This window comes from Gavia stellata, chromosome 8, assembly GCF_030936135.1.
Source record: "Gavia stellata isolate bGavSte3 chromosome 8, bGavSte3.hap2, whole genome shotgun sequence".
NCBI lineage: Eukaryota > Metazoa > Chordata > Aves > Gaviiformes > Gaviidae > Gavia > Gavia stellata.
In genome coordinates, this window is record NC_082601.1 from 16,984,198 (window position 1) to 17,005,007 (window position 20,810).

Sequence of the window (20,810 nt, forward strand, 5' to 3'; positions counted from 1 at the left end):
TAATTGCCAAATTAAAAAAAATTACTGCCATGTTGCAAACATTTTTTATTTTATTTATCATTATTAACAGTGCTTAAGGAAATAAACAGCTTAATCAGTAAACACACTTAAACGGCAGGTTTAAAAAACTGAAGTCCTAACAGAGATTGACAGCTCTACAGAACTGCAGGCTGCATTAAAAAGAAAAGGGGGGGGGGGGGGGAAGGTTTATCTACTTTGTTTCACATAATGTCCATGCATGAGATGTTAACTAGAAATCATACTCCCCTCCCCCCCACCCTAATTTGTAAAATAAAAAGAAAAAGCAAGTACTTTTGAGTCATTTTTCCTCTGTCCTGAACAGGTACGGTCATGCACACAGGAAGCATACACAAACTCCTAAAGGAACATCTCCACTGCTTGAGCATCTGCTGACAGCCCACAGAGTAATTAAAAAAAAAAAAAAAACAACCAAAAAAACCACCAAAAAAAACCCCACAGAACTTTTCCAGGACTGCAGATGGAGGGTTTTTTAGGGCTTACAGGAGTAATTCACAAGAAGCAGAAGCTCTAAACCCACAGGACAATTTAGAGGCAGGAGTGCTACTCAGCTTATATTTCAACTTCACACAAAATCCTAAATCCTGATGATTTGCTGCAGCTGTGATGGCCTGAGGCCATGCTAGACAAGGTTTGCCCTGGAACTGGGATGCTCCTTTAGGCAGGAAAGCACTTAGGAGCACAAAAGCCTGTATATCCACCACTAAGAGAAATTTATTTGTCACTAATATTTTGTATTAATTCCCTGTCACAGCAACAGCACTATATTCAAGGTATATCTAGAACACTGGATAACAAAATTTATCTACAAAGGTGTTGATCGTATGCCTTCACGGTACTTCACAATGGATATGTTTGTTGAAGAATTCATTGCTAAGTGCTGTGATTTACAAAGAACAGTATTTCTCAAACACATGAGAAAAACTCAGCATTAAAATCAGCAAGCAAGCATTCCAGATATTCAGCAAAGATGAGAATTCCTTCACACTGCATTCAAATGTAACCAAATACATTTGTCATATCAGGAAATTGTGGGATTTCAGTGTTCTAATTTAATAGATTCCTAACAGATGAGAAAGCTGGTCTGAAAATGAATAACTTTGATCATCACTCTACTAAGATATGCAAATCTATAAAAGCAAGTTTTACTAGCAATATTTAACAGCAGAACTGAAGGCATTCTTGCAGCTCAGTTATTCCTTTCTCACACTAAAACACACTTCAAAACTTGCCACAACTAAAAAATTTGAACTAATTTATTGTGTTATAGCCTATTCTAGCGCTCAGTGATAAAAAAAAAATTGTTCTTTTAGCAGTTGGTTGGAGGAGGTTTAATTCCCAGTGGTCACTAGGTAGCATATTTCATACAAAAGAAACCAAAGCATTGTAGCAAAGCATCTAAAGTTTACTGAATATCCAATACGACTCAATAGTCATTTCTCTCATAGAAAATGTTGGAGAATATCAGAAATCTAGAGTGCTGTATTCCTAGATTCAGCTACTTTATTATTAAGCATGAGGTTAGGAAACAATTAGCATAACAATAAAAGATAAACAAAAGTGATACAAAAATGGGTGCGTTTTGGTTGGTTGGTTTGTTGGGATTTTTCTGAGAGTGAGCAAGGATAGGTGATTACAGTAATAACATGGTCAACTCATTAAAAAGCATGTACTACTTGAAAAATTGACATCAAATTTCAAGCAATACAAATGTGCTACATATTTAGAATAACACAGACCATCTACACAGTCCCGGCTTTGCACTGCAATGACACAAGACAATACAATAAAATTCTTTAACGTAGACTTTGTGGGGTTTTTTCCCCATAGCCATTACCATTTAGAGCACAGTAAATATTGCTCAGTACCCTAATACCATGAACCTCAATTTCCTCTACTTGGATTTTTAAGTTACCACATTGTGAGGAAACAGTGCTATATTCCAATGGAAAAAAAACAGAAGTATTTTAAATAGCTGAACACTGCCTTTCATGTAAACATTACATTGAGTTATACAGCCAAAGCACACATTTCCTAGGAATGGTATTACATTAATGTTTTTGGTCTTCAATAGAAATGAAAAGTATCCGAATTAAATTATATACATTACACATAAGACTTACCCATAATGGCAGTGAGCCTGAGAACTTGAACTTCAGGGAAATGGTTGCTTCATTAGCATTATTATATCTCCTAAAATGCAAAACCAAAATACACAATTACTGAAGTTGTCAAAGCCATGTAAAACAGTCAACTCTTGATTGTTTATCAGCAGTTTTTCTAATATTCTACACATAAAATATGCATATAAACTACAAATAAGATTGCATATGTAGATATGACGTGGAGAAAACAGATATTGCCCCCAAAGCCTCACTGGGCTCTGAGCAACATATGTAGACTTTCAGAAGACACAAAGCCAGAACTAAATAGTCTTCTAGACTTAAGCTGATTTTAGTCTCTATCTACACCCCCAAATGATGATTAGTAGCTTAATTAGCCATAACACTCTGCTACATGGATACCCACTACTTCAGATTATCAAGAACTGATTCTTTTTCTACAGGTCCCTGTATCTGGTGTTCAAAGTTCTGTGTTCAGAACTACATATATATAGTTCATATGTATAAATATATATATGAAACTCATAGCACAAATCAAGAGGCATCAATGCCTATTGATTATATAAACTAGAAAACTTCAATTGATAAGTTTTTTCCCATTATAATTCAAGAGCATTACACAGCTATCCCAACACCCCTGAAAGCAAGTGCCTCTGGAAGACAGCAAGTATTAACTTTTAATATACAATATACAAGTTATCCAGAAAAGCAGAAACATAGGGGGCACATTTATGAACAAACCCTTTCTATCACAGTATCTTGAACATCGACCAACTGAAAAAAACAATAGTTAAGGACCAGTTAAAATAATCTTTCTATGACATGCTATTATGGAGCTTAACAGCAAAAACCTAAAGACATATCCCCAAATAGACAATGAGATTTGTTGTAATACAGGCTACCTCAGGAAGAACTCAGAATTTTTAATGCAAGATCATAAAAGAAAACTCTCTAATTTCTTAAGCAGTCACTGCAACCAAGTAGGGAGAGCCTACTTCCTCCTCCCTTTTCCTGGCTGCAGTGGACCATCCATCCTTCTGACTTAGACCTGAAAGATCTACCCTACTCTGACAAAACAGATGATTTCCCTGCAAGATCATTCAAAGAGCTACACCAACAGAACATGACTCTTTTTTTTTTTCTTGTTTTAAACAGAATTTTTTTTCTCATGGTTTAGCTCCTTACCAGTGTCAAATGACCCCTGATGCCCGCACAGGGCCACCTGTGGGAGCACATGGCTGAACACAGAGGGGAGGTGGGTCAGCTCTTTCAGCACCAGCCAGTCAGGCTTCCTTGCTTGAATATTCTGCCAATTTTCTAGCTAACAACAAATTAATTACAATTTTCCAAAGGATTTCTGAGCATCTTCAGTTAGGCATCTAAGAGCTTCTGGCATCGTCTCTCTTACATACTCATTTAATGAAAACAGCCTTTTTAAGCAGCGTTCATTTCACCAGTGGAACTAGAAAGCTTCAAGTATTTCTAGCATATTTTTCAGAAAGAAATTTGGACTTGAGAGCCATATAAAGATCTCTGGCGTATACTGCCTTTTACCCATGTATCAGATGACTCATCTACTATTGTCTATTTCAAGCGCCATAATAACCAAGAAGAGATCAGACTTTTAAAGAAGATCCATAGGTCTCACTCTGCAATCAGATATCAGTTCAGCAGAGAGAGCACGCAAGAAAGCACATTAGAACTAAAATAAAGCTGAAAATATGATTCAAGGGTATTCAGAGTTACATACTCCTAAGTCTATGGACAGCCTCAAAACAGTATCCGAAACAGCTTCCAAGTGTTGTGGGAAAGAAACTCCCATCTAATGCTTTCTAAAGTATTAAAGCCTGCAAGAGTGGGGGAAGTGTATCTGGCCTGCCCTGCCCATAGTCTCAAGACACAACCCCAACTTTTACTACTAACATGGTCTCCAGCCTCTTGATGCCACCCCAGGGGGAGACAGAAAAATCTGTCTCAAAATTTAAAAAATAAAAAGCTTCTGTTGCTCCACAACAGAAAAGGAAAACCATGAAGATACAAAAGAAAGGTATTTGTACTAATCTTCAGAGAGGAAAACAGGGGCTGAATTTTCATTTATTTGCTGAATGATAGTAGCCAAGATCACTCAAAATAAGGACAGAATCTTTGAGCCTTGCTCTCACACAAGATGCAATGAGATCTGGTTTACTTAGCAAACTGGGATTACCTTTATAGCCTTAAATAACACATTTAAATTTTTTCTCCATGTCTGATTCTTTGTGTCTTTTGCATCCCTAAGAGTCAATAAAAAGTAAAACAAAACAAAACATGTATCCAACTATTTCCTATGCTATGTTTTTTCTACCAGCAGTAGTCTTGGGGGATCTTCCAAAGAATTATTCACTAAAGTGCGTATAAAATATTGGTTTAATTCTGTATTTGATTCAACTGTCTTAAAATGAGAGCTAGTGTCATTTTCATAAAATGTCTGATTTAATTAGCTGTCTGAATACATTAAACATAAAAATGTGTTTCTTGACTTTGGATGAAGTACTTTTGTAATACTTCCTTCTAAGCATTTCAAGTACAAAAGTTATGTGAGGCATTTCAAATCTTCTGCCACACTTTAAGAAAACAAGAACAAGTTATATCTCCAAACAGAAATACCCCAGATGTTCTTCCTCAACCTAGCTGAAATAACTGAACTTGGAAGCTCAAGATATTTGAGCTACAGGGCTCATATAGGGCAGGCAAGCTGAAGAAGAAGAAATATCTTAGGAAACATCTTCTGCAAGTTCCTCCAACTACATTCTTCAGTATTAATCTGTGGCATCTCTCATTAGGAGAACATAAGCTAATGAGTAAGCATCCATTTCTTTTCCCTTCCACTTCCTTCTTATTCCTTAGAGAAAAAAAATTAAAAACTTAAGAAAATTAAATTTCTCTGAATAACTTAGGGACTTCTCACCTTATCATCCTTTTTAATCAAAATTCTTTCTGTTCAAATGTAAAGCATAATTAATCAACAACTAAACATCTTAACAATCTTTTTGTTAGCATTTAGTGTCACTTCAAAAATAAGATAACATTAAAATTTCAATTAAACAGGTGATCCAGATCAAACTTAATGAACACTTCACCTTTGTGAATTGAGAAAACACTTCTGGTTTTAACTGCTCATTTTCGCAATGGACTATAACAGGGTGGTGGTGGTGAGACAGTAAAAACAAGCTGACAAAAATCAACATTTTTTAAACAAACAAAAAAAATACATTCAGTAGAAAGGGAAAAACGCCTACCCTAATCCATAGTTACAAAGTAGCATTAGCAAAACAAACGCACACGCACACACACACACACACACGGAGTAGATAACTATCCAGGACAAAAAGCAAGAGAGAGAAAACTGGAACTCTGAGAAAGATTCAGGAGAAGCAAAGGCAGCAAAACATACGAGCAGATAGATGCAAAGGTAGAATAAGATTATGTCAAGGTCTTGCAGAGAAACACAAGCAGCTTGAATTTGAATGTAATTAAAGAAAGGATGACAGAGAGTGAATCTCAAAAAGGTGATGATGTGATAAGAGTATCAAACAAAGAAGAATATCCTAGCAACAGCATTTTGGATATAAGGGTGGAGAGATGCTGATTCATATTCATGATTCACTTCCCATCAGCCACCTTCCACAGAGCCTGGAAGTCTTTCAGAATCTGAGAAAGCCGCTGAAGGAAGAAAATATCCAGGTGATTCTTGGAAATTGTTTTAAGCTTTCTCATGGCAAATGAAACAAAGCCTGAGGGCAAATAAGTCATGCGGACAATAATCTACCTGTTCAAATACTTCGTGCTAATTGACCGTATGCATACACTTCTCCTATTATAAATGCAACAGGGTTAAGCTGCCTCTCAGTAACTGAGAGATAGAAGTACACAAACACCGACATACATATTGCATCGTCTCTCATGACTGACTTGGTCACATTCAAAAATTTGTAGGCTAGAAAAAAAAAAGCTTTACCCTCACACAGTAGAGGAAGAAAGCAAGCAGATGCTATATGAGGTGAATATTTATCAAGTGAGCTAGAAAGTTCTTTTAATTCTGTGGAATACAGAGATATATAGTGTGCAGAAATGAAATGGTTTCTACAGCATCCAACTTCATAACAGAAGTATGACTTTAAAAGAGTAAAATTAGCCATGGCTACAATGAGAGCCATAAACTAATCATATGAGAACAGTAAACGTAGTATATAAGCACTTAAGAACATAAGCCTGCTGTTAAAAATAAAGAAAAAAAAATACAGTGAAGCAAGCAATCTATCTTAGCCAGATTTTGTAAGGAATTCAGACTTATGCAGTAACACTTTACCATAGAAAGGTGCTTTACACCTTTGCAGTCCAAACCTGTTCCAATAGTGGGGCAGGAATCTCAAGGATATCAATTCCCTACAAATTTTCACTAAAATAGATCAGTCCAAAGATACATAGTTCCCCACTCCTGCACCAAAGCAAAATGATACAGTATGAACTCAAAAGAAGAAAGATGCACTACAATTATTCCAATCACAGGTAAAGGTTAAATTGGAGATTAAACTATACTAGGCATAAGCAAGTTAAACCAAAATGACAAAAAAAAAAAAAAAAAAAAATCAACATTTACTAGCATTGCTATTCAGAGACATACTTGTCTATCAAAAAAAGATGATACAAAGAGACAGGTAAACATGAAGAGTGTGTCTTCACAGGTAATTTTTCAGACTGTAGAATGGATAATCAGAATATGAAGTAAGACTATAAAAATTTCTTTCATAGCAAGAAGAATGAGCCAGACAAAATGTTTTTAACCCCAAAATGTTACTTTTAAACAATCAACTGCTTGGTCTCACACGACCAACCTCTTCGAAATCCCAGTAAGCAAGGCTGACAAAACCTCAAGTGCTCACCTAGCCAAATACTCCTACTTAACCTGTAAACAAAATATGTGCAGCACCACTCATCATGTTTTTTTATTTAAAATCAAATAAAAATAGTGTATGTGAAAAAGAGAGCAAACAGTAATACCTAAATCTAAACTTCTATAGAAGAATTTTTCATAGGTCAAAGCAATTGTTGGCATAAATGACAGGAACTTACATAGTGTGGCAAGCATAGAAGAAAATTCAGTATTGTTACAAGACATCAGTGGATACCTAAAAGAAGGTAACTCCTTAGAAACAAGTGTAAAGGAGAGGATTTTATATGGACATACACACAAATGAACACTGGACAAAAAGCCACTCTTTTCAAAGAATATGAAAGCAGCAGCAGTAACACAAAATCATGAAGGACAGAAAAAAGAGAAGCAAAGAGCAGTAACAAGAAAAACATTTAAGCAGGTAACAGAAAGGTCTGTTAATAATTGGAGTCTAATAATAACACGTCAGATGTGAGTTCAGTTTTAGAAAAATTCAGACCTTTAACATTGTAATAATACATAAGAAAAGGCATTCACAGGGAAAGTAGAAAAGGGAGAGAAAGATTAAATCAATCCAAATCAAAAGCCAATGACACACTGATAAATTAAGGTAACATTTGGAAAACAAAACAAAATAAAAAATAGGACTCAGTGGATCAAATTTGGAACACTAGAAATTAAGTTTAACTGGTGAATAAAATAACAGAAATACTGTTCCTGTCACAACAGTACTATGGGATCTTTTAAAATGAATATATACTGGAGGGGAATGAATGGATAAAAGTTTCTTAGAAAAATGCTGTTAAAACATTTGATTCCAGCCTTCTTTGCACACCTCAAGGAATCTTAAGGTCTGAAAGCCAGCAGGGAAGGATCTTGCCTATCAACAGCACACCAGTACAGACATGAGCCACAGAGCAGTAATATTCTCCTCCTTAGTTCTTTCTCTGTCATGTGCCCCATTCTATTCTGAAGCACTTTCTTCGCTCCTTAACGTATCCCGATAGTGAGATTAATTGCACTGGACAGGATACACTGAGAGGGTCCACCTAGTTCTGCTGTGCTAGGAAAGACTGGCAAAACAGCAGAAGGAATCAAGCTCTGCCAGCTGATGCCCCAGAGCAAGGAAAAGAAACACAATCTAGAGCAGCACCTCTCACAAGCAGGGCAGTAATTCAGGACTGACTACCTATCCTGCACTCAGCGTCAGACAGAAACTGTATTCCCATCACTGCTTGCTTTTCCATAGTTACCATCACTCAACAATTCTATCCTGAACAGCTGAACTAAACCCTTCTACCACTGGAATGACTGTTTGACAGAGTAAGGAACATAAACACATCAAATACTCCTTTGCAGAAATAGCATTTCTGGTTTATTTCCTGCAAAAGTACTTGGGTTTATTTTCCAAAATATTTTAAGTCTTGTTCTGGTTGTATGTAGCTTAGTCAGTATACTTCTAAACTTTGCCCTGAATTTCTCATTCTCTTGTAATTAAACCAGTTTATTCAGAACCCCAAGCTATTTTCACCTACTGTACAGAGACCAAGCAACCTTAAACACACAGTACCATGAGCCAACTACCTCTATCAGCATAACGAGCTTCATAAAAGAATAGGACCCAACTCATTCAAAGTTAACAGACTTTTTTTAAATAAAAACATATTAAAGGAAAAAAACCCACCTCAGATACATGTGTTTTTTTGAATTTAGATGGTGAAATAGCAAGTAGTGATTAAAAACAGGAAGAAATAGCCAGCATGCATTTTTTGTTCTGGTTTTGAAAAAAATCAAGAGGATGTATCCAAACCACAGCACAGTGTTACTGGAATAGAAATTTCACCATCCCCAACAACAGAGATACAATGCACTACTTGCAATATACTTCAGATCAAACATTTTAAATTAAAGATCCAGGGACTTACAGGAGCCTAACTAAGACTCTTCAGAAAATTAGTGGTTCAGTTTTCTGGACCATTCTTGCAAATAGTTGGAAATACCTGGAAAACAAGAAGATTCTAGCGGATTGTAAATATCGTATAAATAACTGAGAAGGATAAAGGAAAGGGCCAAAGAGCTGCTGATTATTTACCTCCACATCAATTGAGAGTAAAATAATGGAATAATTAGCTTGGTTTCTACCATGGAATTAAAAGCAAAAACACAGTAAATGCTTTGATTTCAAGGATTATTACTACCGCCAAGCAAAATATGGCTTCTTGAAATGACTACAGATTAGTTAACAGAACCAACTACAGTAATTACCCTACTTAGGTTTTTCCAAAATATCTGGCTAAATATCACATGACATTTAAACTATTTGCTTTAAAGTCTCAATTAACTAACAGGAAACTCAATTAGCTAACAGGAAACTCTGTTGATAAAATAAAAAAAAAAATCTTTTGAGATCCATATTCCTATTTAGCAGAAAACATCAATGAACATGATTCCTACTGCAATCCCCTACAGACTGGCAACGATCAGGTAGGCACAATGAGAAACACAAGTTACAGCTTAAGCAAATTACTTGAATTATGTTTAAAAACAGTCACAGTCCAACAAAATGTATTTAAATAGTAGTAGTTAGATAGTAGTTAAATATATATAGTAGTTAATATATATACATATATAATATATATACATATGTATGTAGTTAAATATATATATAAAAATTTATTGTTATTTTCCCCCCATTTAATTTTTTTTATTTCATAATTGTTTTTTTAAGAGATGAGCTGCATTTATGTGCTAAAACTGACAGGACTGCTTTTTGAACTTTTATCCTCCCTGCAACCAGGAGGGCACCGCCTGTAATTAGAAGTTGTATTTTATGTAAGTCTAAATATTGTGTTTTATTATGTGTAATCATGATGGTTTTGCATCTAATGCATTTTGACATAAAGACAATCACTTAGGAAACTGCAAAAAAGTTGCAGCTGCAAGACTGGACAGTCTTAGCAAAAGACAATTCAAAAGAATTATTAAATCACAATGTATAATTGTCTAACATAAGTGCAATACAAAATTAAAGAGGGATAATGCAACCCTTGTGTGTATAAAAATGCAGTGTATGCAGAACCCATCTTGCTTCTGTACACAACCTACAGATACACCGTTCAATGCAGAATATAAGAAAGACTGCAGACAGCAAGTGTGGCTGTCTGATGGCTGAAGCATTATTGCTGTTACAGATGTATCAGCTATCTCTACAATGTGCAGACTTGAAATTTCTTAAACTGAAGACTTTTAAAATCTTCCTGGTAAGCCAAAAAAGTGAATTTATGTTTAACTTAGCACACAAGACCACACAGACCTACCTCATCTGTACAGCTACAGACATGACTTTGTATTTGTTTATTTTTTGAAAAGAATGGTTACTAGCTGTACTCCTTCCAGAGTTCAATTAAAAAAAAAAAACAAACCTCAAGAAAAAAACCCCACAGACTTGCATAAAATACAACTTCTAATTATGGACAGTGCCCTCCCAGTTACAGGGAGGACAAAACCTCAAAAAGCAGTGCCATCAGTTCTAGCACCATAAATGCAGCTCATCTCTTAAAGTACTTTGAGAAACAGATTTCAAAATGAACTGAAGGATCCAACATGCACAGTGACAAAAGTAAAACTTCATCCTACTCAGATTAAATCTTTAGTTCCTGCTGTTCTATAAACTGTAGTTTGACACATTCATATAACATTTATCAGCTTGATGAACAATGATCTTGACTTGAAAAAGTTAAAAAGTGTTGGAAGGTTTGAGAATGCAAGGACACAGTTTTTAAGGATTATTCTCATAAAAATGCAAAGTAGCAGATAATTTAGTTCAAGATGAGTTTATAGCAAAATTATGCTTCTGAGATAAATATCTTAACACAGCAATATTCACAAAGAGTAACTGTAGTCTAGGAAAGCTAATCTCCCTACACTTCCTTTACAGTTAATGGGGAGAGATAAGCATATTTAGAGAGTTTCAAGCCACTTAAATGCAAGTTTCCTACTTTGAATGAACCTCTCCTTTCCATATGGTATCAAGAGCCTCTATTGGCTAACCCTTCATAAGCCCACTCTACTTCAAGTACACAAAAAAAGTTAAGACTGTAATTGGCCTCAAACAGAAAAATATCTACTTTCCTCAACGAGACCTCTTTCTTCACCTAATTCAAGTTTTACAGAACTTCTCCATTTCTGGTATCTGTTATTGCCTCAGCAGCAGCCAAAGCACTCCCTGTGACAGCTCATTTCTCGACCTAACTGAAGAATGACTTTGCTGATACATCAAGTAAATCTGCATTGAAAGTCATGATGCTTTATTAAGACCTGTTCATGATTTCAAGAAAAAAACCCAACCTATTATGAAACAAACATATGCATTTGAAATTGAGGAAGGGTCACAACATCTGAAACTCGCAGACATATGCCACAATGACACCCCTGCAAAATATTTTAGTATTGCCAATTTTGCAGCAGAACATAGTGGCTAGAAATTGACTGCTCATACTCCTCTACTCTTATCCGAAACTAGATTTTCTCACAAAAGTGTATTAATAAGTAATAGAATCAGTTCTCTGGGCTACAAATAACTACATCTCTGCCTCCAAATCACTCTGGTGTCTTGGAAGTTTATCACCCCACTGTGCTGGGAAGTATCAGACTGTCACAACACTAAGAAGAACAAATGCCTTACCATTAACTAAGCTATATGTTGCACAAACAGATTAATGCTATTCACATCATAAAAATGTTTAAGGCTTACTCAGTATATTCAGATAACATTACAGTGCCCACAAATACACCAAGTAAAATACTTCTGGGATGTTTGTAACTTTTTCCTAACTTACTATCTTACGTGAACTGAGTAGCACCATAAAAGGCTTCTCAAAGAAAACAGGTACATGAAATCTTAATCCTTACGATCCCACGAAACATGCACTACCGTGAGTGTTATAATCTGATTTAAGTGGTTCTGTTTCTCCTTCTAAAAATCTCAGTGGTGCTCTCGGCTCAGCACCTGCTGCTGTCATTTGCAGGCCTGCTGAAGCTGTCACGAGTGGCATCAATGTTAGTTTTACTCCAAACTTAGGACTGGCAAGTCAAAGTATTTGTGAAGAAGGGTTATAAGTGTTACAATGAAAACCATTCGCCACTACAAATGTAACTGCATGTCCCCTATCCAAGATTCTACAGGAGGAAAACTTTTTTTTTGGTATCATAGACAGTTCACAGCATATATCTTAAAAGAACACAGTATATCTCTCTTCCTTGTGACAGAACTCAAGATCACCAGTTAAGCCAAAGAACTAATTGTACACAGTAAGCAAACTTACTCTCATCAGGCACTACTGGTATTGGCGATTCCTGCAGTCTTCACAACTCCAAGAATGGAAGACGGTGCTACAACCACTGACAAATAAATTAATTCTAATAGTAACCACTCACTATAAAAGTAAACCTACCACAAACCACTTATAATGTATGAACATTATTCTTTAAGCAAAAATGAAGTACATGAGAAAAAAAGCAGGCTTCCAGCAGAAACTGAGTATTGTAAACAAATGAAGCATTTCAATTAATGTATGAGAGCAATTGCATACAACTCATCAGTCAGAGTTTGCTTTTGAGCGCATACAGAAGCACACCCTTAAACACCAGTAACTAGTTCTATCCTTTTCAGTTCATCTTCCAGTTCTGTGACCGTGATGGGTTGAAACACAACTATTCCGGGAAATAAGCCAGAGAAATAAACCCACTCTCCATTTCTACAGCTAGTTTTAATATCTATCTTCAGGTTCTAAAACTGAGAAACTTTGTTTTTCTTCAATGTAACCATCACATTTGACAGCATCTTCCATTCAGAGCAAAACTCACTGATTTCACAGTTGCAGCTCTTTTAGTCACGACTGCAAATCACACTACTATCATTTCAAATCAGGTACCAAAAAAACCTGAACACAACAACACACGTGAACCTTTCTGATTAACATGATCTGCTTAGTATCTTGCTGTGACACCAGCAAGGACAGAATCTTATTCTCTAGGGACATCTTCATGTCTTCACTGTGAAGACAACTCATTCTCATTTGCTATACATCTTCCAAATTTTGCAGTAAATCAAGGAGGAATCCTCTGTGAACAGTCTTCATTATATATTACCTTACTTATTCCTCAAAGCATAGTTGTTCCTCAAAGCACAGTTCTTCCTGCACACAGCATAAGGCAGTGATACAATGAGGAAATCCAGAGTATGATAATAAAACTACGATTTTTCTCATCTTCTTCCGCTTCCTTGCCACCAAGTTTTCACACCACATTAGCACACGATGACCTGGAGCTTCTGCCTAAAACACCTTTCCTAGCTCACACTCCAACCTTCCTAGTTCAATACCCCATGCGCTCTCTCCCCATGATAACTCAAATTAACTCTTTACATTCAGTCAGACGTTTCTTCCACTATTTCTATCACCAGTAATAAGAACATAAATTGCAAAAGAATCTCATAATACATGAACATGGAATACTTAAGTAGGATAAGACACTCCTGAGCTGTACAGATTTCCAACACAGCACAGAAAAAACACTCCTGAATCGATCTCCATTTCAAGATTAAAACATTCAACAACAAAGAGCAATAAATTTAACAAGGGAGCCACAGGTATGGGTAGACTCAGACCTCTCATGCTTGGAACTGTACAGAGGGCTCAATAATACCACTGAGAAGACATTAATATATATTACGTGAGTACATAATATACATTAATAGAAACTGAGCAAACCTTACATGCATGCATAGGTAACATATACTACGCAAAATCCAAAGATTTTTCTACCACACACCTAGTATGTTTGTACATCATCTTTGTAGCCCACAGGTCTCACTAAGCAGGTCTAAATGGACAAACTTGTAAGTTTTTATCCATATTCAGTAGGCACTGTTTTTAAACTGGATGTCCCACACGGGCCAACACATTCAGATATTGCTAAGCTATCAGGTACACAAGCTCTTTTTCACTTTGTGCTTTGATAACAATCTTTAGCATTCTGTGAACCAGAAAAAAACATCATTCAACTCAATCCCTCATAATAACATTTAAACCAAAATGTAACAATAAAAACCTAGCTTTGTCAAAACACTCAAGAATCAAATGCAAAGACATGAAGACAATGTATCCTCATAAGGTTTCCCTCTCGCATCTCTGATAGCACATCCCTCAGCAGCAGGTTCCAAATCATTATTACAATGACATCTATGATGCTACATAATTATACTTCTTCCTCAACTGATAAAAATGTAAGAACCCTTATAAATACAGGTAAGAGGTAAAACAACTACAGACTCAAAAGTTTGGAGTGTATACCACTGGAAGGATGACTATGTACATGCCCACATCTAATCATTATCTTTAAGACTACAGTTCCACTGCTAAGTTTGCATTTCTGTCCAGGGAGTAGTCCTGCTCATCTACAGTAACCACTGCTTTCCAGCTGAAGCTCCATGACAAGCAGGAAATCCAGAGCAAACACATGATCAGCTGAAATTATTTATTTTACATTTTAATTAACCATCAGCCTATCTAACTGATCTCACACTTCTACAGCACCAATACCAACACAAAGAAAGGAGCAGGAACTCATGCTGGAACCACCCCTCTTGGCCACTGCACAGATTTAGGTCTTTTTAAAATATCTTTTAAAGGACGGCATGTGTAATGCAGGGATTCCAGGGAACTACAAACAGTTAAGTGTGACCTATAACATATAAACTAGAAATAATGGACACACAGATAATTACAATAGAGCAGGGAAGAGTAGGTACGGCTGTTCCAAAAAGAGATCCTCACTTTCAAATCTCTTGGTGCACCCTGAACATATGTAAAAAGAGCTGAACTCAGTCACTATCACAATCTACTTGGATTTCCAGTGCTGGAAAAGTCTCACCAAAGGCTTTCTTGCAGTCACAGCATAAGAAAAAATAAAGACCCCTGCATGAATAAATTGGTTAAAATATAGAAAACGTAGGACAGACATAGTTGGTGTTCTCATAAGGAAGGAAGATACCAGTGGGGCTCCACAAGAGTCTGTGTTGTTCAACATATTCTGAATTATCCAAGAAACAGGAGCAAAGTGAAAAGTTTGCCGACACTACTGTGCCTAGCAATACTATGTTATTCAGGAGAACAAGGAAAGGGCTGACTGCAGTAGAGTAGGTGGTCATTATCAGACTGGGGGACTGAGTGACAAAGCAGATGATAGGCAACACAGATGAATGAAAGTGATGCAAGTCAGGGGGCAGAGGGGAGGAGGGAAACAAGCAGTTCTAACTTTGCACTTAAGCCCATTGGTTTGTTTGCACTGAATACTACCAGGACTCAGAAATGAAACCCAATGTTAGGAATTATTATCAAAGAAATCAGTCCAAAACAGTTCACTGCCTGCCCATCCTGAATATCACTAGCAGTCCTGGGGCCTTCAGCTCCAGAAGAGGTTGTAGCAGAATACACTAGTTTCAGAGAAGAGCAAAAGGTATGCTCGAAGGCACAGAATGGGTTCTACAGTGGGGGAACAAATAGGCAAGTTAGGACTCTGCGGTTTCAGAAATATTCGGGTGGAGGGAGAAAGTGATAAAGGGCTACAAAATCATATGAGGAACAGAGAGATGGATTGTTATATTGGACAGAAACGGATTGTTCACTCTCTTCCAAAAGAAATGTGGCACCAAAAGAAACCAGTACAAGCTAAGCTTAAACAAAAAAAAAAAAAAAGGTAGATTTTAACAGAACAAATAGCATACTTGTAGAATTTCTTACTAAAGGATATTTGGATGCCAGATATTTAGCTGCATGCAAAAAAAAAGACTGGCCAAGTTTGAGGATAAAAATCCAAAGGTTACTAACTACACAAAACCCACATCAGATTAAGAACAGACCTTTACTGAAAATAGTTAGGGATTGAAAGAATATTCAAGCTAAGTATTATATATGCTTGACCTGTTCTTACTCTTCCATAATCATTCATTCATGCTTACCCCTGGAGGAAGAATACTGGATTATCTTTAGTCTGATTTCATTACCGATTAAGATTTTACCTAAAACTTGGCAGCCACTTCACCAAAAACATTTAAATTTTCATTTGAAAGTTTCATTTGGTATTTATGATAGTGCCAGTATCACCGACACAGAGCCTTAACAGATACTCTCTAACAGAAATTGCTGCAGCAGCTTAAAAAGTCATCCATTACACTAGACACCTCATCCCTGCCAGAAATTACTGGACTTACTGGTATCAGCATCGCAAGAAACTCTTTTCTAACTACTACTTCCTACCCATTCAGTTATCATCAATCTATTATGGAAAAAACAAAACAGTGCTTGAAGGTTGGGAAGTTTGCCATTCCAATTACTTTTTTTTTTTAAATAAAAATCCTCATGTTGGAGTTACAATAATTGTGGCACTGCTAAAAATACACAGTCAGTGCGACAAAACAACAATTAAATACAGGTTGAACATTAGCAATCAGTTTTCAGCAGTTAGATTCAAAAAAGTATTTAGGGTGACAATTCTCATGCTCTTCAATAGAACGTCTTATTTTCTTTAGAAGTTCAATTACTGCTTGTGTCAGAATTTTAGTTCTTTTTTTTTTTTTAATTCAAAAACTAGCTTGATACAGATGTTTTCCAGTTTTCAAATCTTTGTCAAAGGTAAGAATATAGTTCCCATTGTTATCATTTTGGTAACATGGCATTCAAACTGTTGGCATTTACTGAACTCTCTTGTCTAAATTATTTTAAAATAATTTTGAGGCTAGGTAAGAGGTAATCAACACTGACTACCTGAATACTTCTTCCTGCAAGAAACTAAAGGCCTTCTTTAAAAATTATTATTGATGTCTGTTTCATTTTTTGTGAAGGCAGCACTGCTGAAAGAATCACACAATTTGTCCCATCTGTGATCTAGCCTCAAAAAAATTACGGATAAAATCATTTACATAAGTCAGATAAAATGGAGTAAAGCCAGGGAACATGTTGAACACATCTGTTTTGTAGCTGGCTCTGCAATTCTTCCAATAAAGCATGCCTATAGGATAAAAATTTCTTCTACTATGTCATTGGATCGTATGACATCTCAAAATGGCAAAGGGCTTGTTCAGGTACAGTTATGCTGACAGAAGTTATCTTAGCAATACGACTTACTTCAAAGACAGCACATGTATAAAATAGACTGGTAATGACACACTTTTGCCAATAAAAACTGCATCTAACCCTAGGAGAACTTGTTCTCAATCAAGTTTCCTGTTGTAGAGCAGGCTTACGTTCAAAAGCCACGGGGATTGTATGTGCTGGGAAATAGATGTGGAAGAGCAGAAACGGCATACTTTCCTGTAGAATAACTTATTGAACAGTGATCCTGTTGAGTCTAGAAATGCTTAATACAAGAAAACTAACCTGAAATAAAGACTGAATTCAATACAGTATAAGGTTCTATCCTTTGGAAAGATAACTCAAATTTATATATATGAAGAAAGATACCTGATTTAACAAACACTAATACAAGCTACTGTGTTAACAAATGCAGGAGCCAAGAACCTGATGTTGTTGGGAAAAACCCCAACAAACAAAAACAAAACAAAACCCAACCATACCTGCATGCACACACCCTAGAATGACATTTTAATAAGGCTGTCATGTTACTTCTGCTGCAACTTACAGAGTTAAGTTAATTACTCTGTTGCTATACGACTTTGGGGAACTTGATACAGACAAATCACACAGAGTCCAGTGAGAGTTAACAACACCAACAACAAAAATCCGAGAAAACATGACCTGTGAAAAAAAGGCCTGTTTGCACAGTTTAGTAAAGAGAAGTCTGAAATAAAAGGAGACAGAGGAACAGTCTTCACATAGGCAAACAGTTGGTGCAAAGAGTACAGAAATAATTTTCCTGCATGAGTAATAATAGTTGGACAAGAACTAACTGGCTTAACTAGTACCAAGACAGAGACTTAAGTTAAATATTAAGAAAAGCCTCCGAACTATTATGATAGTTATGTACTAGCTATAAATAGACCAGTGAAGAGGTGTGGTATTCCCCTCTTCTGAGTTTTTTAAGAACAGATCAGACAAATGTCTCTCAGATATGATTTCAGTGTATTTGCTTCTGCCTCCGAGGGGCTGCCCTAATGAAATCCCTTCCCTTCTTACACATCTATCATTTCTTCATTTATCCAAATGAGAACAGTCTATCAGTGTTATCATACCTGAGTTTCAAAAGTACAGTCTTTGCAACATAAACATCTGAAACATTTGAATTTTATTACATTGCTCTTTTCAGACTATTAGCGCACTTAGCACAAAACATCTCAGAAACACAAAAGCAGCATCTTTTACTACTGCAGAAAATCCACACAAGTGGACAAATGATTGAATAGCAATACAGAAAGAGAAGCAAGTGAGGAAAAAATAGTGAAGGACTCAAAGAAAAAAAAAAGGCTGGAAAAAAAGCTACAGCAAAGAAAAAGCCTAAAGAAAATTACCTTCAACTCATGTGAAAAACTAAGTTACACTTTTCTGGTATAATTTCAAAAATATGCAATAATTTGAGATATAGAAGTAAACATAAGTAAAAGACTTCACAAATGGATAGGAAAAAGTCACGTCTTTACAGGTCTCCCTACATTACCAATTCCCAACTCTCAATTCTAAAGCACACTGCAGATAGCCCTGCTTTGGCCTTGCTCAAGTAAGTCCAACTTCAAGTGACCTCATTAAGCTGGGCTCTAAACTATGCCATATGCGCATATGTGGGTCAAGTGTCTCTAGAGCAGTGGTTCCCTCAGATGGAAATCAGTGCAATATCCTAACACAGAACTCCATCTTTCCTTCACTTCTTGTCACCAAACCCTCTGCAGCTTCTCAGAAAATACACTTAAGGTGAATATATTAAAAACACCTCAGAAAAACCTGCAAACAAGCATGTTTAGTCTAAGAAACTAGGTTAACACAGAGCCATAAGCTGCGTTTGTCGTTATTACTATATTACTAAATCAAGATCTCATGCTAAGATCCAGAAGTGAGAATCACAACTAACACAATGCATTCTGAAGATGTTCCCACTGCCCAATTATGTGTTTACAATGTTATTTTGCAAGATATGTGCAATTATAGGATGCATGATCTATTTTGACCTATTCCTTAGCACTACAAAATGCCAGCACATTAAAATAGCGGTATTTATTATTTAAAAAAAAAAATTTTTCTTCTCTCCCACAGAAAAATTAGTTTGCTTAATGGAATTCACTGTTTTGTTTTGTTTTAATTTAATACTGTGCCAATTCTACTTCAGAATTTTAAAAGCTTAAATTTAGAAATTAAACTTTCAGGATGGCAAACTTAAGGATCTGCTAATTAGATAAATCTAGGTAGAGTCACTAGTCAATATACATATTTACATTAGTTTGTCATATATACGAAAATAAGCTCTGTAAAAGTAACAGGATGTACTTAACTACATTGAACTGTCACATTTTCATCATTCATTTATGTTTCTACAAATAGTAGTCTAAACAGAGGATAGTGTTAACAGCAAAGATCTAAAAAGAAATTATTAGAAAATACGTTCTTTACTCCAGACCAAATGTGTATCTCTTGACAGATCAGAACACTTTTGGCTGTTTGGTGGGAGAGTGGGATCAATGAAGGAAATCACTCTATTATCATTCTCAGGTTGCATTTTATAAGAAAACATTATTTTCAGTTCAGAGAATGCTCAGTTAGAGAGCCACTGAACAATCTGCCACAAAAATAAATTACATGTTATTCATTACTTTTGACTTAGTTTGCTGATGTAAAAAGTCAGCCTGCAGTAAAGGTAATATAGATGAAAGGCAAAAAATTAAACCTAAGATTGCTAATATGCAAAGCTTTTTCCAAGAAGTTCTACGTAAATACTTATTAATAATGACAAGGTTTTAAAAAACAATAATTCTGATTTGTACCTAAATACTGACACTGTATTTTAGGAAATTGTATGAAAAAAAGTAAAGCAAAAACTGTAAATGTGAATTAAATTTACAGCATGACCAACTTTCTTGCTTTTTCCAGAAGAAAACTTTATCTTCATAATAAAACAATAAGTGTTCTGCATTTAGCCTCAATCAGCTTTAAAATCCACAAGTCTGTGTATTCACTAGCTTTCCTAAGAACCACAGCAAAGAACCCCTGAGAGGTCTATGACCAAATTTGAAAGGTTATTTATTTTTACCATAAATTATGTAGTGTTTTATCAACATAAAGCAAAAAAAGAAAAAAATATGAGCTTCCTTACCATGATATTAAACAAGATAATGCTCTTGTTACACTATGTAAATCAGTTCTACCTGTCACAGGTATCTGCCTACTCACATATACTGTAAAAGCTCTCAAGATTACCAAACACCACAGCTATCTTAGAAGAAGTTTCCTCTGACAGTTTAGAAATCTCAGCAAGCCAAGACAAGCAATTCAGAAACATCTGTTTTCTTCACTGTAATCCTCCATTAGTGTCAGGTAAACCACTGACACAGAGTTCCAGACAAACCGTACACAGATTTTTCTCCAGCAATGAGTCAATTTGACAAACATTACCTTGCTATTCTGCTTTATCAAAGCACAATAAAACCTTGGAAAAAAATAAAATTAATTATATACAGCCTCATTATCTGAATCAATAATCAGGTTCAATACATT

At 35.8% G+C, this 20,810-nt stretch overlaps 1 protein-coding gene across 1 annotated transcript in view; it reads right to left on the reverse strand.

Annotated features, from left to right (window-relative positions):
- The window catches only part of MAP3K2 (mitogen-activated protein kinase kinase kinase 2), a 28,554-nt gene extending 26,362 nt beyond the window's left edge, over nt 1-2,192 (reverse strand). The window contains exon 1 of the mRNA XM_059820173.1: nt 2,163-2,192. Within this exon, the coding sequence (XP_059676156.1) occupies nt 2,163-2,166 (4 nt within the window). The 5' untranslated portion in view covers nt 2,167-2,192. The remainder of the gene's footprint in view (nt 1-2,162) is intronic.
- Nucleotides 2,193-20,810: the final 18,618 nt, after the last annotated feature.